General features: G+C 42.6%; 2 protein-coding genes across 3 annotated transcripts in view; both read right to left on the reverse strand.

Moving 5' to 3' along the window:
• LOC306746421 (striatin-like) overlaps positions 1-21,765 on the reverse strand; it is a 28,383-nt gene extending 6,618 nt beyond the window's left edge. Inside the window, exons 1-8 of one of the 2 annotated variants that reach the window (XM_079229334.1) lie at positions 21,510-21,765; positions 8,203-8,306; positions 5,371-5,444; positions 3,277-3,355; positions 2,368-2,535; positions 1,717-1,852; positions 1,463-1,625; positions 484-594 (exon numbers count right to left, since the gene is read on the reverse strand). In XM_079229334.1, coding sequence (XP_079085460.1) covers positions 484-594; positions 1,463-1,625; positions 1,717-1,852; positions 2,368-2,535; positions 3,277-3,355; positions 5,371-5,444; positions 8,203-8,306; positions 21,510-21,722 — 1,048 coding nt within the window. In that variant the 5' untranslated portion in view covers positions 21,723-21,765. The remainder of the gene's footprint in view (positions 1-483; positions 595-1,462; positions 1,626-1,716; positions 1,853-2,367; positions 2,536-3,276; positions 3,356-5,370; positions 5,445-8,202; positions 8,307-21,509) is intronic. The other variant, XM_079229335.1, reaches the window with a different exon arrangement.
• Positions 21,766-22,064: 299 nt separating this feature from the next.
• heatr5b (HEAT repeat containing 5B) overlaps positions 22,065-25,599 on the reverse strand; it is a gene marked incomplete at its 5' end in the record, with an annotated part of 19,083 nt that continues 15,548 nt past the window's right edge. The window contains 6 exons of the mRNA XM_079229911.1: positions 22,065-23,298; positions 23,931-24,144; positions 24,283-24,434; positions 24,543-24,767; positions 25,125-25,397; positions 25,578-25,599. The exon at positions 25,578-25,599 is cut by the window's right edge and continues 123 nt beyond it. Coding sequence (XP_079086037.1) covers positions 22,985-23,298; positions 23,931-24,144; positions 24,283-24,434; positions 24,543-24,767; positions 25,125-25,397; positions 25,578-25,599 — 1,200 coding nt within the window. The 3' untranslated portion in view covers positions 22,065-22,984. The remainder of the gene's footprint in view (positions 23,299-23,930; positions 24,145-24,282; positions 24,435-24,542; positions 24,768-25,124; positions 25,398-25,577) is intronic.

Here is a 25,599-nt window from a genome sequence, read left to right on the forward strand (position 1 = left end):
GGCTGACAGATGAGGATGTAGATGGTGCTAATTATATTAATATGACTGGAGAAGCTACCGAAAACAGATGACTGTGGTCATGAGCACTAGTCCAGATGAGCAGCGTGACTACCCTTCACACTCATCTGATATTTGACTGTATGGACAAGATGATGTGTGTATGTATCAAAACATTAAACGGGACAGATAGACATGCATCAAGCGTTACAGTTTGTTTGGGTAGGAAAATGAAGAAGACAGATTTTGTATGAACAGATCACGAGAAGACAGAGGAGACATTCAACATGGAGTGATAGACAAAAAGAACAGAGCAATGCCAAGTAAGAAGGCATAATAAGGAGCAGCTAAAGAAGGAGATGGGGGAGAAAAAAAAACAGCCAAAATGTTTTGGTTTCGGTTCGAGGCTTTTTGGCTGAACTCAGGAAAGTCAGGCTCTGCAGAGAGAGGAGGAGGAGGGAGGCAGCGACGCCCGACAGGACTTACTCTTCACCCCCTTTTTCCCCTTGCGCTCCTTTCTGTACTGCTCCTTGAGTTTGGTTATCATGCCCGGGTCCACCTCCCAGGCCTCAGAAATGGGACCTTGCTCGTCCTTCTCTACACAGAGGGAACAAAACCAGGCCGAGAGGCTGTTGAGAAACTGCTCTGGTAGAGGCCCCGAGGGACCCGGCAGGGTGGGCAAGATGCACAGACCTCATCAGACTCGTGGTCTCCTGGGGGCTTCTAAAGCCTCCAGGAGAGTAGTAGGTCTTTAAGACTTCACTTAGCAGGCTGCTAACGCCTCAGTGATTTTAGACTCATCATAACATCTCATTTAATCTTTTGAGGATCTCTTCATCATTGGAAGAAGTGAGAGTGGTGGGAGGGAAGTTAATGCCACATGGGGGAGTCCTTCATTTGAACATCATGACGGATCTAAATCATAAAATCCTCACAGGGACCTTTTTGTGATAATCAAATAGTTGTATACACACACGAGTCAAATACTGAAACCCGCGTTCAAAAACTAAATCAAGCCCATCGTTTTTCTGGCTTTAGGTCTCAGGACCAATGGCACTCAGAATCAGGGAGAATTGACGACACACAGGAGTGGAGGAGACATTGTGGCCACAGGCTGGCTATGGGAACACACAGTGGAAGATCACAAACTATGGGTTAAACAGAGAAACATCATGATTTATGACCACAGTGTGATATATGAATGACGGGTACACCATGAACAGTCACCAAACTATGAGAAGAAGTCAAGTTCAGACGAGCTGGCAGATTATAACATAACAGCATCAAATAAATAGCGTTAATTTCAGTGCCTCTGAAACTTGTGCATTTAATTTCTAGATAAAATAGAAACAAGCTAAAGAGAAAAATAAATATACATTCAGATATTGTGCTATAACTGCATCTGTGGTGTTGAGACGGTGCTTTTCTTGTAAGTCAGACTCTGTTCTTGACTGATCTGACTCACCCCAGTCGGTGCCGTCCCCGTTGCCTCTGGACTCTGGCGAGGTGTCCATCTCGTCAGGACTGGACAGGAAGTCAAAGCCCTTCATTGCCTCCTCTGTGTCCGGGTCTTCACTGGTGTCCATACTGGCCGGTGTTGTTGACGACGTGGGCTTCTTCCTCAGAATCTGGAGAAAATATTGGAGGACCGTTAATTATTAGCACAGAGACAACTTCTACTTGACTTTGTGCGAGTGCAGAAAATGGCTGTTTTCTCACCGTCCTGGATTCCACGTTGGGCCTGTCCCTCCCCTCGCTGTCCTCGTCATCATCGTCGTCGCTGAACTCAGCTGCTGCATTCTCGATGAACTTGAAGGCCTCCAGCACAGCGCTACTGTCAGAGAGCTCCGCTTTCCTGAGAGGTAGCAATGATGGATGCATCACATCAGACTGTAAGGCACAGTATCATTCACTCACTCCACTTAGAAGTGCAACACACAAGCTGCAAACGCAGGTGTGTGTGGCCCTTTAAGGCCACTTTGCACAGTGCAATATACGCACAATTAATTTAATAAAAAAATAGAAATGTGGTTTCAAAAAATGAAATTTGCACCTGCCATCTTCCAAATACAGGCTAAATATTGCTGTGGCAAGTAAATAAGCCAGGTCTCCTGCCACCAGATCCTTATAATAAGAAATATTACTTTAAAAAACAATGTGTGTTGATGATTCTAAAGCGTTCAACATAGATTTCAGAAGTGGCAGACAAAGAAAATGTAGTGGCCCGTAGAAATGTTCAGTGAAAGCAATCTAAACTACGTACGTCTACAACTGTAGTTCTGCGGGGGCTCTCTGGCTCTGCAGGAGCTCCCACACAGTGTCACACGCAATGAATGTTGTCGATCAGCATATAGATGGGCGGATACTTACCCTCTGGTGCCCAATGCCTTTGACGCGTCGGTCCCGTTGACCAAAGGCTCAGTACCGGTCCGCTCCCCTGTCTTTCCGCCTCCGTCCCCGGCTAGTCCTAGCAGCGCTCGGACCCGCTGGGACTTTACATCCAAGATGGTGTCTGTGTAGCCCACCTCCTGCAGGTACCTGGGACAAGGTGATTAACGAAACCCAATTTTAAAAGTGTAATTTATTGTGAAAGGAATACGTATACATGTATATACCGTATTGTGTAGTATGGAGGATGTTTGGATGAGAAGATGCAGAGACATGGTAAACAAGTCTTTAATAATGCTGCAAAGGCCCATAAATGAACTCTTAACAATAAGTTAATTTCCTACAAAACGACTTGAGAAGCAAAATGATTCGATATGAGGACAAGTCGAGTACTTGTTACTGTCACAAATGCCATGTCCTCTGGCAGTTGTCTCGTTGATGGTATCGGCTCTGCTCAGGCAAGAAGAGCTACTCATCAAATATCACACCTACTCTGTGGGGATGCAGAAGAAGCTCTGGCAACTTGAGCGAGGCGACCGTCTGGAAGGGAGGGGGGTGTCTGAGCACATTGTTGATCTGTCCCTCGACACAAAAGTCAAGGATAAATTGGCTGGCTCACTGGCCAGCATGTCGGGGCAGATGATGCGTGAGGCTGCCTGATAAGTGTCTGGGTTTATTTACGCAGACGGACTGTCGAGCAGGACGACGCGAGAACCAAACCTCCCTCAGAAAACAAAACACAGAGCAGGTAATGACCGCTGCTGCCCATGTGAGGGAGCTCTTCCCCAAAGTAACGTGAAATGTAACTCGGACTCTTGTATCGCAATATAGTTCATTTTAGTGCAGCGATTTAGTTTTCTGTCACAGAAGGAGTTGAGCGTGTACGCTTACTGTCTGAGGAGCTGACGTCCTTGTTTCCAGGACAGCTGATTGTTGAGCGATCCAGAGGACTCGTTCTCGTTGGCCTCATCTGCAGGAGAGGAGGAGGAGGAGGACACAAATCAGAGCTCCACAAACAGCACAGCCGCTGACATTATTTCCACTCTGTAAACACGACCAAACATTCCTGCATCACAGCATCCTGGCAACTGCACACATTCTTTCTGCAGGTCGACAGACAGTGGATTAGAGTTGAATGGAAGAGGGTATTGCTACTCTTTATATTGGGCCATTTATACATTTATTTTTTTCGAAACAGCCGTGGTATATTGGACGAATTTACACTCCAACCCATTTACCTTTTTGCTCATGATTGGATTTGAACTCAAGTTATCGTTTGTCAACATGTGTAACTTTACCCAATTAAAACATTGTACACAACAGCAGTAAAAAGAGGCTCGTTCTTGATGCTACAACCGGACATCCAATATTTAATGACGCATACCGAAACCTTCAAAATGGCGTGTCTCTGCGCCAACTACTTCCCATGACTTACTAGAAAAAGCACAACGTGGGTTCGTGCCCGCTGCAACCAGAACAACGTGTCTGAAGGCTCTGACAAAACAAGCAATGATGGGATTCAGAGCTCACTTTGATATTCAACACTGTCAGTACTCCACTCGCGAGTCAGCTGGGAATTTTTGCACCGAGCAGAGAGGCGCGTTAATACGATTTAGATGGGGAGAGTGAGTGTGTGTGTGTGTGTGTGTGTGTGTGTGTGTGTGTGTGTGTGTGTGTGTGTGTGTGTGTGTGTGTGTGTGAGTGAGAGAGAGAGTGTCGAGGTGGTTGATTTGGCGGGGCAGAGAGAAGACGGTGCCTCAAAAAGTGGGTCATCAGGAGGGTGAGGAGCGGGCAGGTGCACCACCACCATACGAACAACACCTCCTACTCCTCTTCTTCCACCTAACACCTCTCCCCTTCGCCCACCCCCCAATTCATCAACACTTCAAGGGCCCGGGTTCTTTGAACAGCCCTCATGAATAGAGATGAGGAGAGAGGAGAGGAAATGTCGCAATCTGACTTAATGATGGCAGAGGACTTGAACATGAGAGAGCCAATTAAACTACAATAATATAACAAGGAGCAGGCAGTAAACTGACGAGAGGGATACTAAAGGTGAAACTCGGTACTATATTGGAAAGGGTGAATACTAAAAAGTGAGTGTAACATTTGGGATGTTTATGATTTTAGTGGGTGAAGTAGTTTAAACTCAATTCATGTAGCCTGTGTGCATTTTTCATACTTGCGTCTGGTGGTATTTAGACATGCAGAGAGCTTTTATTTCCCTGAGTGTCCAAGATATCTGATGAAGATAACATACAATCTCACCACAACGGCCATTGTGTAGCTGTCCGGAGCCTTTTTTCTATTGAGTTGTAAATTAATTGTAGATTGCAGACTTTATTGTTCTGATTGCTTTCACCCGTAGTGCTCACAGCAATAAACATTTGCATTAACCTGCAGATTAACTGTTGGGTCTGTTAATTGGCAAATGCTTATCAGAATATCTTGGGTCCAAGGTGATGCCCTAATGTTGGTAAAACCCCACAGAGATTCTGTGGGGTTCTATTAGAAAATTAGAAAAAGTGAGTAATCAATATTGAGACGCTGAAACTAGGTCATGTTTTTTGCTGTTGAATTTTCTTAAATGCTAATTTTCAATGTTTTGAGCACCACACGTTTGGCTGGAAATAAATGTCCCCAAAACAGGGCAAACCACAACTATGTGCATGGCCAGAGGCAAGTGAAATAACATTTAATAAAAAAGGTGAGCCTTTATATGTACATGAACGCGCTCGATCTGTAATACCTTTTTTAATCACAGCTGTGTTACATTGCGTCTTCGGGCAGCTCGATAGTAGTACAACTGTAACAACAACTGCATTCAGGAAAGGACACCGAGAGCCATTGTGGCAAACAAGATTCAACATGAATGCAGCCTTCGAACGCTGCATTCATGCCAGTCCCGTCACTCGAGGTATGTGAACTCAACAATCAGTGATTTAGTGTGAGGAGGTGGGTCGGCTGCTTGAGCCACAGACTTACCAGAGTCGTAGGTCGGAGGCTTCATGTCACCTTGATTCAACTCGGTCCCATATTTTAACTTGTGGTACTTCGCTCTGGAAGGAAAGAAGAAAGAAGAAGAAAACAGGGCTGATCAAAAAGGTCTGAAAAGCTATTTTAGAAAACTCATTATGCATGTAATCTGCATAAGCTTTGAAAGTCCTCCCAACACCAACGGGATCGACCTCTCACAAACACGTTCGCTTGTTAGACGCTTCGCTTGTTTGTGTTGACATCACAACATTGAATGGGGTGTATTTTTAGAAAGCAATATGTATCATTATATAGAAAAAAAGGGCTGCAGCTAACAATAATTTTCATTATCTACTTATCACGATCAGAAAATAGTGAAAAAATACATTTACCATCATAGAAGACTTAAACGAACACCATCAAATATTCATAGTCGTGAATTTTGGGCATTTCTTTCCATAAGAAATTACTTAAACAATTAATTTGTCTATTAGTTAATCGACTTATTGTTGTGTATGATGTATGCACAATCACATATATGATAATTACATTGATGTTCATGCAACAAACTTTGATCATAAAACTCTTTATAAATGTAAAACAAAAATGTGTTGGTTACTCAAATATTAGACCTAAAATGTGTAAAAGAAATTGGCAAAATATCATAAAATTATTCCATTGAAAGTTGATTCACAAACAATGGAAATTCATCTACAAACGCGTATAAAATGGCACAAATCATGAATATAAAAAAGCAATAATACTGAGATGTCTTCCACTTGAGTGTGAAAAGTCAATAGAAGGAGCGCTCACACCTTCTCGTTCACATTTCTCCCGCTGCGATCCAGAGCAAGCAACCCCCATCCAAATCAAATTCATTTTAAAATTGGACATATTGCTTTCAGATACCCTTCGGAGACGTGACCTGTTGCTTAGCAACCGGGGGAAGTGGTAGTAATTCTGGGATAAGCGTTGCTTCCCGAGGTCGACGAGGTAGTGATTTCACTGGAGAAAAGTCGATAAATATACACTACAAAACAGCCAGAGGCCAATTCCATACTTACAACCCTAATGATGATGCTCCTCACAGAGCACAGGTTGGACAAATGTAACGAACCCCTGAGCCGCCTGGAGGAGCGGAACAGACGCATCTTCACACCCGTCTACCTCAGAGGTGTGCAGGCTCGTGATGTAAACATCTCGCAGCTCAAATTAAGACATCTGCAAACAATACTTTCATGTGTTACCTATCCCACTTTTCACCTTTCTATTTGTAACCTCCATTTATCCACCAAGGACTTTGTTGATGACTCACACTCATGGAAACAATGCATTACTCTGCATTCATAGAATGCCAAGCATTCCCGGCTCAAAGTTGTCAAAGAGTCTTCCACTGTCGGCCACAAAGCAGTCATGCACTTCCTCTGTGGTTGTTGTTGTTGTTGAGGGTCTGCCAACGCAGAGACACCATTACTGGAAATCACACATGCAAGGGAGCGGCCAAAATGTGAGCTACAGCTCCAGGGTTCATGAATAATGATTCCTTTATCTCTCTATCTTTCCCAGTCGGGCAAGTGGGTCAGAAAGCTACTCGCCCGGAGTCAGTTACTTGCTCCGAAACAAATTGTTTTATTTAATAGCGGTTATCGAGAAACAAGAGACGACAGTGAATTTACTTTTTTTATCTGCCTTGCTCTCGAACTTGCAGCAATCTGTGCCTGTTTAATAATAGTTGGAGTTTGACTACATCCTCTCCAACGGCACTCAACTGTTTACAGGATAATTGAAATGCTCGCTTGCTTTTTAGCTCATAGATTTTGTCTTTACCACTTTGTCCACCAGGTTCCTGCCGAGCGCCCCGTCGGTACTGTGCTGAACCAGGATGTCAGTCTGTAACCTGTTATTAACACTTTGGGTAATCATTTCACCATTTGCCTTCCACTTTTGTTCCAAATAAATTAGAATAATCAAATTAAAAATCTGTTCAAATGGATTTTTTTTTTTACAGTAATTTTTTATATCATCAATGGGAATGATGGCAAAAACTAGAAAGTCATGAACCAGCTTGTCATAAACTTGTTATTGAGCCAACTCCGATAGAAACACTCTTCATAAATGCTTAATATGCATCCAAAATAAACCAGGATGATTCTTTTCTTCTGTTTTTGTACTGCTTCAGAGTTCGAACGACAAACTCGGTGGTGTATTATTATTATTATTATTATTATAATTATAGATGTGTTGAAACCACTAACACCTCTGTAACCGGGTGCAGCCATGCGTCAAGGAGGAACGCAATGCAAAGGGTATCACCACAGCTACCGTCGGGACCTTTTGTGCAGCGTGACAGGCTATTGCACACGGGAGGGAGAACAATGTCATTCTTCTGGTTTACTGGAGAAGGAAAGCTGCGACGGCGACCTCGTCTTGGGTGGTGAGAGAATTCCTCTCCCCCATCACACCAGCTGGACTTGTGGGGGAGGGGTCTCTGTCACTCTCACTCCAATACTGCTTCTGCTGACACCAGCTGAGACATCAGACCGGTGCGCATAGAATATAAACAAGAGGACGCTGGGACATTTTCTAAACTGCTAGCAAACCTTTTACGCATTATCAAGAGATGTGCAGAGAGCTCGGGTCTGTGTGCAGGTGCAGCAGATGTTGATTTGTCGAACAGTGAGAATCTCATCTCACACTGATCTCCTTTTCCATATTTCTCAGAAGCAGGAATGTATTTTTAGGAGCGTGGAAAGCATGGAAATACCGCAGTTGTTGCAGGATAGCTGAGGTATTTGTGTATTGTGGGTGGGCTGAGGCGGCAGTGGGAGGTAAGGAACTCACCTCTCTTGCTTCAGAGCGTACTCCAGCATTTTGATCCTCCTCACAAGGTCCTTCTTCAAGTTCTCCTGGCCTTTCCTCTCTCCCTGCAGGAAGGCGATCTGAGCCTGAAAACACAACAATAGGATTGTCAGGTCACATTTTAAAGTCATAAAAGATTTAAACAGTGGCTTTTATAAATAGAGACAGGTTTCCAGTGTTTTGGCATCTTCGATATGAATTAGCTAGGAACAAAGACTTGACTTCAAACACAACCTCCACAAGGCAGCATCTGAGAAGGACTACTTCTGTCGAGACTGAAATAGGAAGATGTCAAATCAATATGCGTGGCATGATGGGGAATAAAAGCCAATCTGTACCATTCTATTTTAATCTAACCTACTCACTCTCCCACACACTAACAATTGCCCCTCCCTCCTCTAAAATCCCATTCCTCTACACACCACTTTCTCTCTTCAGTAACAGGCAGCAGCTGTTGACGCACTCAGTCTGAGTCAGCATTACATTACATTGAGTTGCTGTGGGTACCACACAAGTGCGTGTGTGTGCACGCACACATGCACACTTAGAGGCTAGCTCACAGAGAAGCATGCAGTGCACAAGGTGCACCAGATAAATCAAAAGAGAGCAGATCATGATTGTGTGAAACTGTATCCATCTTCCAGCAGAACCTGACCCTGTAACCATCACAATATATTTCAGTCACAAGCATTACGCCTGAGACAGATACTGGACCGAGTTAGGAGCATGACTACTTTATCTACTGTTACTATGAGGGGTGGGAATCTTTGGCTATTTCACAATTCAATTTGATTCAGGTGTCTGTGATTTGATTGAGAATCAATTACAGATTTCCAACAATTATTGAGCCTGTGTGTGTTATGAACACACGAACAGAATGAAAAATTAAAGAAAAAAAAAAAATTCACCATTTCACCAAAACAAAGTGCCAACCCCACACATGCCCATCTATGGCTGTAAGGCAGTATTGCCATAAATGTTTCTAAATTATGATTACATTTGGTTGATAAAAAAACTTTAATTAAGAAAATAATGAGATCACTCAGTTCAGTAATTAATCATTTTCTTAAGTAGCACAAAAACAAAAATAGTGTTGTTCTCGTTAAAGCTTTATATTGCATCCTTATGAGGTCGTCTTCTCCTACATGTCTTCTACAAAGTCGATCCAGTATGTTAGGGGTTACAGCCAGATGAAGACTGCCAGACAGCTCAAGAGGCAGCTAAAGTTTAAAGGCTGCACTGTTCACAGAAAAGAGGACAAGAACTCTGTTGTTTCGCCACTTCATTAAAATGACACTGATGCCAGTTGTTGACTATCACCACACGATGAGCATAAAAGGTGGATCGAAGTAGTGAGGAGAAGAATTATTGGAGTGCAATGTTGAAACATATTTTGGATGAACACAAATGGCTAAAACCGAGCAAACAATAAGCACACTAGAGCGTCCGCATCACCGGGGGAGATCCATTACAAACAAGGTGGAGAAAAGCACAAAAAGACAGATTTCAAGTAAAATTTTCTCTTGGGAATGATTCAAATTCTAAAACCGCATGTTAACTTCTTAAGAGGGAATGAATATTGACTTAATTCCCTGCATGTCACTCTGCATGCAGAGGATGGTGCGAGTTTGAGTGGGCTGGATCACAGTTTCACACGGATAGCAAGTAGCGCTGCTTCTGCCTGCAGTAATGAGTCATGACAGCGCTTCAATCTGCCTCGTATTAACAGCATCTTACATCCACAGTTCTCCGCAGAGGAACTCATCACAACCTGCCCGCTACAGTGCCCTTAGGATTTAGACCACTGGTTCTCAGCTTGACATTGTAAGCAGCGCTGAGGTAAATTGGCAGCGGTCACATGCTAGCAGTCTGCATGGTTGCCAACAATTGATGCTCTTGAAAAGGTGGGTCAACACAGCACATGCGTCACTCTGTAAAGTCTCCAATTTCTTACTCGCCCCGTTCTATGTGCATTCACCCTCAGCTGGATCTATACTAATGCATTTGAGATTGACAAAGACGTTAAAAACGCTTAGTGTGCATTCACTTTAAACATTCTTGAGTCATTATAGGAAAGCATTAAAAGAGGAAGAAAGGCAGCTCCAAAAAAAAAGGTTCAACTTCACGAAGAGGTGCATTTACAGACTCAGTTACAGTAACATACAGCAGGTTAGACAACTAATAGAGAAAATAGGAGTAATCCATTCATTTTCACCAGATGAAAACAAGTATTGATTTGTAGGTGGATTAAAAAGAAGGTTTTGGGATATGGCCGGGGGAAAATGTGATGAACAAGCTTATATTCAAAAAAGCAGACACCACTTCACTTTGTGTCTTTGGAGGACGGAAAAGAGGCACATACAGGGGCACAAATAAGGCATTAGGAAAATACTGCATATGGAAAATGATCACTGTTTGGATTGGGCCAGACTGTGTGGCTCCCAAAATAACTAGCTAAAAAATGGCTTCAATCCAAATATCAGCGAGGACCACTGCCTCGGGGCGTTGAAACTGTATCACATGCAACTAGGCCGCAGAACCTACAAATACCTCATTTGGCTAATTGCAGAGCTATTTTCCATTAAAAGTCTCTATATGTCCAGCTGAACATCGAGTAGAGACAAAAAAAAAGAAGAAGAAAATACAAAAAGTGCCACGATTTCAACAATCAGAGCCACACAATGAAGCCCTACCTTGAGAATGTCATATCCAAAAGGATGACCGTGTAAGAACAGGCTGTTAATTTGGACGCATTCGATGCATAACCTCACAGAGAGAAAAACGATATTGCACACATTGACTCATTTCACCGTGGGTGAAACTGTACATCTGCAATGAACGATATAACGAGTGAGCTAGGGCTGCAACAACGAATCGATAAAAATCGATTATCAAAAGTGTTGGCAACAAATTTCATTATCGATTCGTTGTGTCGCGCGATTATTACGCCGGGCAATAAGTCGCGGAGAAGAAAAAAAGAACGGAGCAGAGCAACTGGCCGGCCAGCGTTTCTGAGATTGGAGTGAGACACGAGAAAAGCTGAGGTTGTGATGTTCTCAAAAATAGAAGATCTTTGACAAGTCGAGTCTTGGCCAATCAGCGTCTTCATGGTCCTCAAACTTGTTTTTAATGGAAGCTAGTCAGCTTGCTATCGCGTTAGCTAACGTGTTTGGTTGTGTATTGTCGTTAAAGTTCCGTTATCTTCCGTTACAGTTCAGTCTTGCTTGTAAAAAAACGTAACGTGATGAAACATGCCGTCACCCCCCGTCTGGTTCAGTTCACGCTGTCACTCGTTAACGTTGAACCGGCTCACCGGCGGATCTGGCTGCAGGTTTTTTTTTATTTTTTACTCAAAGCAGAATGAAGCAAATCACGTAGTTGGGCTTAGCCAACAACGTGATGAAGTTTAAGGAAGAGGACGCTCTATATGTAGCAGTACAGCTTCCCTCTGTCCCAGTATTTCATACATATTGATAAAGCAGGGTATGTAAATGCAGCCTCTGGAGGGATCAATTACAGTAAAAAGGGCTCACATTTGGCAGATGTCAAGCATACATGTGTATGTTTTTAGTGTTAGTCCATTTTGTTGTTTTAATTAACAGCTCAGGGATGTTCAAGGAGCAACCTGTTTGTGCACTTTCTGAAGATGTTTTGCACTGTCACTTCTGTTTTTGAATAAAGGGTTGGAAATGAACGCTTTTTTGATAAAAACTTTTTTTTATCCGATTCATCGAAAAAATAATCAACCGATAAATCGATTATTAAAATAATCGTTAGTTGCAGCCCTAGAGTGAGCGTTCACTTCCTCATCCACATGAAGCCGCTGGCCCCGGGGACGCCTGGCGCCCTGCGGTGCCAGAGACAGAGAAGAGTGCGGCTCTGTGAATCTCTCCTCCATCAAACATTAACCTTGGGAGGAATGCAATGAGTCAACTCGGGCCATAAAGACACACAGGAAGCATTTAATTCCCGGCTTCACACTGCCTGCATTATTGGGCAACTGGATAAGGGCTCCTTAGTCTGTCTGAGTAAGAGACGTGTAGAGCAGCGCGTCCATCTAGAGCACGGCGCTTTTCAGAGACAGGAAAAGGAGGCACAAGAGAGGAAAATAAACACCAGCCACGCTCACAATACCTTCTGCTTGGTATAAAGTCCATCCTAGTTTGATTATCAACTAGTATTCTTAATCAAATCAGTAAAACGAGATACAACGGCGCAGCTGCCAGTCCTACTTTATCTCAATTTTAGATACATTTGAAGACCGCACATAACTGCACAAACAAACAGATATTCAAATTATGTTTAATATGTTAATGTTCAGCTCTTTTTCATTATGGTTGGTATTATAAAGAAATACATATTTGATATGCCTTTTCAGCACCCTTCAGGTTGAGGTAAATGCGTCTACTCTGACTACCAAATTAAACCTGAGCAGGTAAACAGTTTTTTTCCTTGCATGCAATTTTGGAATGCAATTTTCGAAAGACGGATGCTATGAAGTACATTAGCAAACTTTATGTGACGTTTTCTGTGGTCAAACCAAGCATACAAAAAAAAACTTGTAGATGTTATAACGCACGATAGAAATATATATCAATAAATTAGGACTACTGTGAGGCAAAATGGCATTAAAAAATATATATATATGAAAAAAATATTCTGTGGCATTGTCCGAGTTACACATAGACCACAATAAACGATGTAGTTGTTAAACAGAGTTATGCAACTCATCAATAGTAATAGAAACCACAGTAAACGGTACAGTGGCTCATAGACTTCCTTCCTCCCTCTGACATATCACTTGTATTGTTTCCCCAGAAGTTAAAGCAACTAGAGGTCAGAAAGGGGACAGAACCCATTGTCAGGCGACCAAATGCACCACACCAGGACTCATCTGGATTTGGACATTGTTGGAATCATTGGGGATAATTTAAGTACACAATTCAACAAAAATAATAACAAAAACATCGATGTGGAAATGTTGCATATTAAACCTTTCAACGTGCAGTTCAGTAACACATATTGCTGGCGATGAGTCACACGAGAGGAAAACAATTCCACCAAGTCCTGTATCTTTGTTTCAACTTAATGTTCAGTCAATGAACGTATGATGATTATAAACAATATCCCCTCCATAATAATGAGATTAGTGAATTACAGACATGTTTCCTTCCAGATTTGTTCTGCGTCATCGCAAAAGGCATCTTGACCACAATGAGGCCATTTAATCTGGAGTGAACACACAGAGTGAAAAATCCAGCTCAGCGGCCAGACTGAGCTCACCCCATTTGTAAAAGAAATGCAGTGGATACTCGTAGAACTTCAGGGCCCCCACACACACGCCCCCCCCCCCCCCCCCCCCCCCCCCCACACACACACACACACGCGGTCAGAGCCGAAGAAGTATAAGGAAAACAACCTTTTTTTCAGTGAACATCGGATTTACTCTTTCAGAGACTGCAAACCAATGAGCACCACGATGGCTGACCTGATGACTAGCCAAGTACATTCCACACATGCCATTACACTAGTAGCAAGAGAAAAAAGGCAGAAAAACAACTGAAGCAAGACAGAAGTGCTTTGGACTACTCAGACGTTCTGTAACAAAGATCAACATAACCTCTTTATGGCTGAAACAGCGCTATTCAAGTATGATAGAGCTTGAGTATTTAAAACCACTTACAATAAAATTGCCCAAACACTTAATTTGTCAATTACAATTACTGATAAATGTATGTACTCATCACTTTAAAAGGTTTCATTTACTCTACTTGATCTTTATAACAGAGGAGTGGACATTTCTCTATTCAAAGACGCTTCGAGATGCGAATGTGAACGATTCTGCATCGATGCAGCGAGAGAGCATGATGGGGAGTTTGGTTTCATGTCAGCTCAGTGACAGTCTTTACTGCGTTTGGCTCTCATTTACTGTTGCGTCCATTTCTCTCCCTTCTCCTGTGATGATCCCAGTGTTTCACCGAGGGTCGGAGCTTATACGCAGACGCTGCACATCGATCCACGCCGCTCGTGTCCGCGGGCTCAGACTCAGGATTGAGGCTCGGGGTAAGACAGTGAGCTGATTCAATAAAGATTTCTGCTCAGTTATCTGGAATGAGTCAAGCTGGGGCTTTTTGACCTTTTCTACAAAACCCATTAAACAAAATAAAATCCCGACACTGCCGGAGAATGCTCAGTCAAAACCTTCTCTCTTTCCTAAACCTGATCACAGAGACACAGATTTGTTATTTTCATCTCATTGCGAGTTTCCACTTGAGCTTCAGTTAACGCTTTCCTGTCAAGTTGACACTGCAGTGCTACCTTACAGGGGGTGCAAACAAAAGGCAGTATGTTGGGCCTCTTGAGGACAAGGGTGCTGCATCCCATGTTGCTGCATTAATATTAGATAAGGCCCAGAGAGCACATGCACACGCTCGCATACTGTATGCAGGCAAAGAGCTAAATCTTTCAGCATCAGCATTTTTCTCTGACGAATAGGTTGTGTGACTGTAAGGTGTGGTCCTGGCACAACCACGTTGAAAACAACATCTACAACAGCTTCACAAGCTAGAGAGTAAAGGATGCACTGGAGAGCGAAGAAGTCTAGAAATGGAGAAAAAATAATTTTACATTTCTGACATTTCATCTGTTCAGATACTGGCCATCAGAAACAATGTGCATTTGAATAGTTTATCAAGATAGTAAATTATATTATATTGATGAGGGCAAGCATTTCAGACAGAGCTAGTGAGGTGCTCTATTGTGCAATATAATTATTTAACTTGGGCCAATACTGCATTATTATAAACAAGTGTGGCTCTGACATGGGTTTTCCAAATAAAAAGAAAAGGTCCCCATCTGTATCCAGTTATATAACAGCTTAAGATCTATAAAATAAAAAATAAAAAGTCACATCCACAAAGAAACAAGCTGCTCGACATACTTCAAATATATGTGTAGACATGCAATAGATGTATCTAGAGCAGGGGTCACTAACATGCGGGCCGCGTTGTCTCTGGTCCCTGAACCGAAAACCGATAGATAATTGAGAATTATTACATTTTCATGGATCACTTCTATTTAACCGGCGTAGCTTTTCTAGCCTTTACGGCTCTCGTTCAGCGGTCCAGGAAACGCACCGACCAATCACACGCCTTGTAAATCACCTCACGTGATCCTACTCGGCCAATCACACGTGTGTATTCCGTCAAGCGCCGCCCTCGACTTGAGTGAGATATTCAGTCAAGTCGAGAGAAAAATCAGAGAAGTTATTTCACTTGGCGCTCCAAAAAGATAAATGTTGACCGCTTAACCAGAGCCTTTAACCAGGAACAGACTCTTATGTTTATTAATCCCACAACCAGTTAAAAAGCAGTGTGTCTCATGTTCAGCGACATTAAAAGCAGCGATGTGAAGCGCCACCACGAGACAAGGCCCAGATCTTTTGAGCAAACATTTGAATTTTAAGGCACAGAAAAATAAACCCAAGAGCCCAATGTGATCAGAACCCTAACACATTAATTAACTGACCAACAATGACGTTAACAAAGAGGAGAAATTAGCTAAAACAAGTGATTTAAAAACAAGATAAAGTCCCTGAACACACATTTCTCTTATTAGCATAGAACCCTGATGTCAGAATAGAACCCTGATGTCAGAGAATAGAACCCTGATGTCAGAGAATAGAACCCTGTGGTTAATAACCACAGATTACACATCGCTTGATGCACGAATAAACTGAATTTAAAGCTGCAGGACAATTCAGTTAAATATTTTTATTTTTGTCACATTATTTAAAAGCTTTCCGTTTTAAATCCAGCCATTATTTTACTTTATAAGACATACCTTATCTTCTCTTATTTAGAGTATGTATTATTTATAATTAATCCAGTTCAATTGGAAATCTGTAATAATGAATATTGTTTCGATGTTATTCAATTGAACTTTTTTTATTTAATTCGAGAGTCAGTTGTTGATTACATACAGACGTTAATACAACTGTTGGCTACTTTAATACATATGGCACAACATAATATCGAGCAAATTGGACATTATTGTGATGTTCCGGACCTTTGCTGATTAAATTCTCTCTAACTGGACCTCTCTGAATTTTAGTAGAATATCCCTGATCTAGAGTAAGAACAAAATATTGCTCTAAACATTTACTTTAGGGAAAACACTGTTGTGCCATCAAAATGTGGGAACACAACAATATCATCACCACAACACATTGAGAGAAGCAATTTGATCTGGTGAGAAAACCAATTTACAACTCTGACAGACTGGCGACCTCGCTTTACTGTAATAATGGGGGAGGAAGGCAACTTTGTGGCGCAACCAGGCAGCTGTCCCGCACACCCACGTAGACAGATGAAGGCTGTAAGTGTGAATGGAGGAAGAGGAGGGGAATTAACAGGCCGCTTGACAGCACAGAGGAAGGCTCTGGTGCAAGTCCAACAGGGACAGTAGAGCAAAGCTCTTAGGACCACGCTTTAGTTCATCAACAAGGGTCCCGTCAGGCTCCGTCACCGGAAAACACAAACTCTTTTAAAACTACTCACTCTTGTCTCCACAGGGAATATTTTAAATACACTGCAATGACTGTCTTTGTGGTGCTTCTGGTGAATATCACTGCGGTCTGTCGTGAACCTGTGACTGAGAACTGGAGACGTTTCTTTGAGGTCTACAGCCAGAAAGCACATGAGCTTTGTGAATCTGCATCAGCGTCTACGTAAACTGGTCATTTTTATAACTTGTGGAGCCTTAAGCTTCTTTGTCGATTCCTTAAAAGCAACAACATCGCAAAAATGGTATATACTTGGCGAGGAAGCATGTACTTTTGTTGTACTTCTGAGGCGCACACTGGGAGGGCAAGCAAAAATAACTGCAGCTCGGGGGTGGACTTTGTATGGACTGAGGAACGGCGGTGACGCCCATTTCTGAATGCCACGATACGTGTATGTGTTGCTTTGTGCATTGGTCCGGTCCATTCTATTGCCGCACATTGAGCCAAGTACGCCTCAGGCTTTGTCATTAGTAAAAGTAAACATGAGATCACAGTAATAAGTCATCGAACTGAGGCGTGCTAATTCTAGGCTGCTCCACAGTTCGCTGCAGTGCTTTCCAACAGGAAGATAAGTCACACAATAACAAGAACCACATAATAATCTTGCAAATGTCGAAAGCCTTTTCCTTTCGACATACAAGAGCCGCTTCTATCCAGAGAAGATAAGTGGGTCCACGTTTCAGTCTGCACCCACATAGAGCCACCGTACACCCCAAGTCACCTTCAACCTTCTTCTGGTGTCAAATTATGGCTGCCGACAGATACTTCTGGCACAGAGATATCCTATGGAGCAGGGGTTTCCCCATAGCTGGAGGGCTGATGAAGCACACTGGAGCCCCGCCTTGCCTGCACAGGGCGTAACTCGACTCAATCTCATCTGGCCTGGAAAAGATCTGTGCTAATCAGTACGGCCGGGGGATGACAATCAAATCAATATCACAATACATACTACCGTTCAAAAGTCTGGAATCAGCTGTTAGATTGATGTTTTTACTTTGGCTATCTTAATAGAGATTAAAAAAAAAAAAAAACAGTAAAACTCAAGACACCAAACGTCCATTTAGTTGATGTCCCAATAGTGTTGCATGACGGGAGAATACGGAATACATAGATATACAATTTGCATTCAAGTTCAGAAAAGCATAAGTGATCCTTGATCATTATGGAACCTCAATGGGTTTAAATATTCTCTGTGGTCTTTTTTTAAATAGTATGTTCAGCTAATAGTCGGAGATCCAATTCCAATAGAGCTATCCCTGGACGAACACCATTTCTATGTTGAAGAAGTTTGAAGCAGAGCTTTGCTAAAGCAACACGCCTGTTAATTCCAGCTCGTTATAGATATTGAGCATTTGGCTCTGAAACAGGAACCTGTTCATATGTACATCTGCACACAATTTGATGCTAAGCTCCCAATTTACTTTACCAGAAATTACTGATTTCTTATATTCCTATTGAACTGTTGCTCAGAGGGATCTTTGTCTCTTTCAATTGCAAGTCTGGTTGAACTATTGTACAACGCTTTGTTTTCCATGTACAAAACATGGTTTTTGCAAGCGCTTCATTAGAAACACCTATTTGTAACGAGGACTTTCTTCAACCTGAGAGCATATACTGTATATAGAATATAAAAATATAGAAGAGTCTTCTTAGCCATCCGACTAACTAAATCAAGCTGCTTTACATATTCTCACAGTAATGAGAATATGTTTCTGATCAATATACTGTCAGATAAATAAGGCAATGTTATGCAAAATCAAAATTTCAGTTCAATAAATGGACGGAAATGAAATGAAATCATTTGGATAATAGAATATTGCAAAAATAACAACAAAAACACATCTTAAGTTATTGATGCCATTTTCACTATTTAAAGAATAAAGAATTAATTGATGAACTGATAAATAAATAATCATTAGCTGCATCTGTAGTCACTTTCATGACAAAGGTAACACACCAGAGACTGGAATTGTAACCCATCACTAGCTGAACAAATCAGCTTGAACGAGTTAATCAATTGATAATCAATGACCTCTCAACTAGAGTTTAATCATGTATGACGACAGCCGGCATTACACAGACACAGCACAGTTGCAGGGGAAGTCGGAAACTTACAGTAGAGTTGCAACTAACAATGATTTTCATTTCCGATTATTTTTACTTGATTCATTGATTAGTTGTTTGGTCTATAAAATGTCAGAAAATGTTTTATCACTGTTTCTCAAAGATGACTTGTTTTGTCCATATCTCAAAGTTATTCAGGTACAGAGAAGTAAAGAATCCAGAAAAACAACTCAAACCGATTAATTGTTAAAGTACTTAAATTATAGTAGTACATTTCACAGTTGACAACTAATCAATAAAAGCGTTGCAGCTCTAATGTACAGTACAGTTTCTGTGCTGCTCCAGCGGAGAGGAGCGGCCCTGAGCATGACCTAACAGGCTGGCTGGACGACATTCCTGGTTTTAGCCTTCCTCCCAAACAGCGATGCAAGACACAGCTTCAACTGTCTTCCATTCAATGCCTATTCAACCAACAACAATAAAAAAAAATCCTGGGAGGAGAGTATTCAGTGGGTTGTGAAATCGCTTTATGTACATTCGTAATGGTCTTTGCTCTGAAACCTTGTATGTAGCCTTCTTAAAACACGCACGATAACATGTCCGCTTTGTTTCTGTGATTAAAACACAAAGTGTGTGGACATGGTGACGAGCACTTGGAGCCGCAGCATGTTGCAGGAGGATGAAGTGGACCAAAAAGAACATACGGTACTAGATGCTTCATAGTGTCTTCCATTAAGGCTCTATGCCCACTACGACTTTTCATTATTCATACGAGTCTATTCACGTTCAGCTAAACTACTTTCTATCCCTACCTCTTCTTCCTCCTCACTGTGGTCCCTTTCACTGAAGCTTAATCCAACAATACCTTCTGTGGGTTGAAGTACTGTTTGCAATATGGACACATCTCTCAAGGACACAACAAGGTTACAGAAGAGAAACCACAGTAACTGATCACGGCTGACTAAATAATGAAACATCTATTCAGATAACGACAGATTAGAGTAAAATTGTGAATAAGCCAGACGTTCTATTGAACACTGAAGGTTACATCATGTTCAAAACCTCACATTTAAAAAAGGTGAGGTTCCGACCAAAACAAGAACTCAAATTGAGCGCGCACTGTTTTGCCGCCACAAACAAACCACCCAATAAACCATTTAGCAACCTCATTGCGCTTTGCCGCAGTTGTTGCTGCTTGGTTGAGAGGCTTGCTTCATGGCAGCAGACAGGAAGCTGGATACACAAGCCAGATGAGTCAAACCCCTGATACACTAAACAGGGCGTACGTCACCGATCTGAAAACAAAGCGGTGTCTCCCTCTCGTCTCTTTGTTAGCCGAGGTCATTCCGTCTGCTGCCAGACCCAAAAAGTCAATGTTGGCGCCATCACAACTAGGTCAAAATGATGGAAAGAAAAAAAACTTTTCCTCCATTGGCTGGACACGGAGACTGAACGTAAACAATAAAAAGCCTGAACAATGATTTGTCAAATGCTGCATAGGAATGGTCTGACACATGGTGTCAAAAGTTTTCCCTTCCGTAGATACATAAAGTCTGAAAAGTAAATCATGAAGGCTGGTGGTGATAGTTTCAGTTATACGACATCTTGTAAACATTACTGCCAGCCAATATATATGTTAAGATGGATGTTACAGCACTGCACGTCCAAACAGTGGAATCAAAACAGGGGAAAAGAAGAAGTCAGAAGTATAGTCGGACAAGAAAACACAATAAAACAAATAATTCAGAGTGAATTTGCAAGACATTTTCTTCTCCTTAAAGCAAACTAAACATTAGGCTTTCCTGTTTGTCTGGTTCACAGCAGGAAGAAAAATCTCTGCAGCCTTCTTTTATCTTGTTAACAGCTGAATGATTGAGAGGCGTGACCAATAGAGTAAGGGTCAAATGTAATAATAAAAGCACCGTGGCCTTTATCAAAAGACAGACACGACAGCATTTTATATTTAAAAGTGGCGGAATCAAGGCCGCTAGCTTATGATCAGACTAGCAAGGAGACACGATCCTGACTTGATGGTCTGAGTGTTGTAAGCTCTGTGTGTGTGTGTGTGTGTGTGTGTGTGTGTGTGTGTGTGTGTGTGTGTGTGTGTGTGTGTGTGTGTGTGTGTGTGTGTGTGTGTGCGCGCTGACAGTTCTAAAGAGATCAGAGCACTTGAGATAAATTCTGCCTTTCGCACACGTCGTTTTTTTCATTTTTAATAAACTTAAAAAGGTAAAATGCATTAAAAACCAAGGCGGGGTGCAATACGTTTAGCTATAGGTTAAGTAGGCAGGTTTTACGGTTTTATCACTAACGTGACACATTCATTACTTTGCAAGTACATCTATATTAGCTAGTTAGACTCCCATCTATGTGACTTGTATCCTAAAAGCCTAATGTTACTGTAACGCCTGTCCTCGACGTCCCAAAGGAAGCAAGTGGTGGTTTCAGTCACAGTGAAGAGGTCGCAAACAGTCGTCGTGCAGTCGGGTAGTGGGGGGGCTGCAGCTCCTTTAGCTTCTCTGCTAAAGCTAACGAGCTAGCATAGTAAGCAGAACAATCAAACAGAAACTCAACCCGATTAACCAGAAATAAACAAACTATCTGTCCCCCGCTGCTGCCACTTATATACAACCGTGAGTGTGTAAAACGTGGGGCTTTTCACCTGTAATTCGGCCCGCTCCACCTCCCATTGTGCTCGCTCCACTTCGAAACGGGCCCATTCGTGCTGCAGGAAGTGCAGGATCCCCGGGATACTGTACTGCGCTCGAGCCGCCTCCCCGGCGTCGCCATCGGGCAGCGGTCCCTTCCCACCGCCGGCTAACACGGAGTTGTTGTTGTTGTTGAAGAACACGCCGGGCCCCGCCTGCTCGTCCATGGCCGGGCTCGGTGTAAAGGTCTGTCCGTTGTCTCGCTGATTTGTGGCGCTAGATTATCAACGGAAGAGCAAAAGCTTGTCGCCTGCGCTCTGTTTCCTCGGCTCGAGGGAATGAACTCACTTTCTGACAGCTAGCTGTCATAGCGTGACGTCAGCAGCCACGGCCACGCCCACAGCGTGTTGGTTGGGGGCGCTCGATTCATTTACCCAAACTCCCCGGAAGACCAGTCTCCTTGTTTATTTGACCCATTATACTAGAACTGTTACAGATCCTGCCTGCGTCAGTATTTATTCCACAACTTCTCGGCTATACTGTGCAACCAAATACAAACATAAGCACAGTGAGGTCAAAGCAACTTTATTCACATTTCAAAGAAATGAAGGTGGAATGTTACATCGGACCATTTCAATCAATCTGCAAAGTTATGATGTTAGCTCACCCATTCATGTATCATATATATCAGCAATTAGACTGAGATGGATACAAAATCAATTATAAGCAATACAGCACATACTGTAGTTTACATGAGTACCTGCCCATTTATCAGCAGACCAATTAACTGTCTCTGTTAGAATTACATTTTCCATTCAAATTTAAAAAGCATGATGCGTTTAATATTCAATGGGCTCTAATAAAATATCCTTCTGTGCTCAGAATAATGATGATTAAAATAAATGTTTAAGACATAATTAAAGGAGAAAAAAAAACACAAAAAGAAGAATAAAAACATCCATCAGAAACAATCAGCAGACCCTCAGGGCGTGTACTAAACCAGCTCCATGTTACAAACATGCATGATGGGAATCAATAGGACAAACAAATACCTGCCATGCTCATGGTGATGTAAAATCACATAAAAATGGCACAGTTAACAAAACATAGTATGTTGTGGATAGTGAGGGCTGATGACAAACAGGACAAGATCAGGAGAAAAGACGTAAAATGTGTCCCTTTATAAATGTGCATCAAGTCCACGAATGATACATTCACACAATCAAAACGTCCTACGAATCTTAAAGTGAGCTTTTTGTTTTTAAAGTGAACATTCAAATGCCTTTTAATGATATTTACATAATGTCCTTCTTGACTTCAAGAAGAGTTCTCACCCATCAAAAATAACGATGACATGTTGAATGAATAAATAAATACACTTAAGAAACTGTAGCTGATACGAACATGACAGCGGGAACTCGGTTGACAGACGACAAATCAAACCTCAAGAGACAACATTAATTCAGGCTTCAAGAGTGTAAAGTTCATTTCAGGGACAGAAGAAGCTCGTCTTCAGTTTGATGGTTGGTGCGGCTTGCACCGCCGGCTGAGCTAGCCGGGCTGCAGCTTTGGCTCTGCTGCTGGCCTGGTTGGCCCGTATGGCAGATTCCAAACGGACCTTAAGCTCAGGTGCTGCACCAATTACTATCTTGAAGGCCGCTGGATAGAGGGGGCCGATCCGCATCAAGTTCTGAAGGGCAAACTCATGCAGAGCTCTGGAGACTTGGGGCGCAGAGGAGATGGCATTTTCATCCAAAAGGTAGGAGATAAGAGTTGGTACAAGAAGAGCCAGCAACTGCACCCCTATTAAACAAATAATAAAAGTGAGACATTAAAAAATATAATCACCAACAGCAAAACTGGGAGAGTTTAACTGCACCGAACACTCAAGGAAGTGAGGCCACGAATAAACGGAATACTCCAATGTGATCATTTGCTGTTTCCTTGTTCATTTTCCTTTTATTACAGCACCTAACCCCGTTAGTCGGCCAAAACAAGACTTCTGAAGATGTCGCCATGTACTCTGGTAAAACTGTGACATTTTTTAGGCCAAGAGATTAATCAGTGGCTCAAGGAAATAATCTTCAGATCAATTTGTAATGAAAATATTCTGTAGTAGTGGCCCTAAATATGTCATACATCACACCTCAATATCATTTTCTGAAAGTACGCAGTGCAGTTTGATTTACTTGGGAGATAAAAACAAAAGGAAGCAGGAACAAGATTATTGGGGAATATAAAATGTATGATTTGAATACAGAATATCACATAATGTTGAAATCAATAGTTACATTGACAGTAAAACAGAGCAGGGATTCTAAATATAGCATTTAATGCTATATTGCTCTTTGACGGCACACATCCAAAAAGGCACTGAACACTTTAATGGGACAAATACGGCACTATATTGGTCCATTAGGCAGAGGCATACTCACGGTTCTGCTCTTCACCCATGCCGACCAGATTCTCTAGGACCCTGATGCCCTCCTGCACAGCCTGCAGCTCAGCAGCAGTCCCTGGCCGACTGCGCTCCACTGCCTTCAGCTTCTCCACCATGACAGGAGCCAGAGCGTGGATGTACGGAGTAGACAGCGCACGGCTGGAGTGCTGAAACACTGACAACAGCAGCTGGTAACACCGTGCCTGAACCTGCGGCAAAAGAAATGAAATCACTCAATTAACTGGGCCACACACATCTGGAATACAGCTTTTGATCTAGCATTTAGAATGTGTCCAGGTTGAGAATCTCATCATCTCTCAGCTGTGTCCGTATACATAGGCGCTTACCCAGGGATCACTAGAGTTGAGGGCATTTCGGAAGCGGTCCATGCAGCCTTTCTGCAGGACGGTTACTCCGACAAGTTCATTGCTGGCAGACAGCAGGAAGAGTGTGATTGCCGTCAACATACTGACCTCATCCATGTCAGGCCTGGACTCATCTACAGAAATATACAAACAAGCATGCAAACTGTTCATGAATAATGAGGTCACACTGTTTGCTTACCCCCTCCGTAGAAGGGCCAAACACACGTGTGCAATCTGCTTGCCTGGCAGCGAGTGTTCGAGTACAGACGCCAGGCTGCTCCTCACAAGGCCGGACCACTGTGTCTGAATGCTCTCCACCCGGGCCAGTGGGGAGGTGATGATGGTCTTGATGCCCTGCAGGGCGGCCGACACAGTCACAGGCACGGCGTTGTCAGCAGTCTTTACTGCAGCTTCCCTCAGCACCCCCGTGATTAGGAAGAGCACGGTGGGAAGGATGGTCATGCTTCCTGTCAAGGTGAAAAGAAACTGTGAGAAATGGGCATTTCATAGCGAACTCCACATTGCTATGCTAATATTATTCATACGTACTCTTAATCCCCCACAAATGCATAAAGCTTATAGGGACATTGAATGACAAAAAAGAGATCACAGCGAAAACAGCCTCGTCAGCTTGAGTTTCAGAGTTTAGTTCATCAATAGCAACCTCAACAATGCAGGCCAAGCAGGCTAATACTTTTAAATGAAACATCTAAGATGGAACATAGATTTGCTCTCAATGTGTACCGTGAGTCTACAGTGTCTTTTTCAGATTTTGCATAGTGGGTGTGAGTGTATGTGTTGTTGCAGTTTGCTTCAGGCCTCACCAGCAGGAGAGCAGAGAGAGGGCAGTTCCGCCAGGATGGATACTGTGTTTGCCACCAGGCGTGCACTTTCTTCAGGTAGTCGCTGAGGCCTGAGTGGCACATGGCTGGGGGACTCCTTCACGCGCGCATTAAGCTGTGGTAAGTGGCGCACCAGGACGAACACAAGCAGCTCCATGGCTGCAAACACCAGAGACTTGCCGGGTACGAGCTCCCCTGTGTCTCCTCCTTCCCCGAGGCTGGGCTGAGAGTCTTTCTCGCCTTCTTCCTCTTTGCCTGAAGAAAATAACAGAGTGACCTAGATCACTTACCCAGTCACACAGTTAACCTTAACTATGAACTATTAACAAACTTAAAATGTATATCAACACACTTTTGCAGTTTGCAGAATGTAACAGTGTTTTAAGTGTAATGTACAGTAAACAAGGCTGAGCCTTTAGACGGTTAGTCCCTGACCCTTGCTGGCTTTCTGTCGCTG

Source organism: Taurulus bubalis (genome assembly GCF_910589615.1).
Source record: "Taurulus bubalis genome assembly, chromosome: 14".
NCBI classification, from domain to species: domain Eukaryota; kingdom Metazoa; phylum Chordata; class Actinopteri; order Perciformes; family Cottidae; genus Taurulus; species Taurulus bubalis.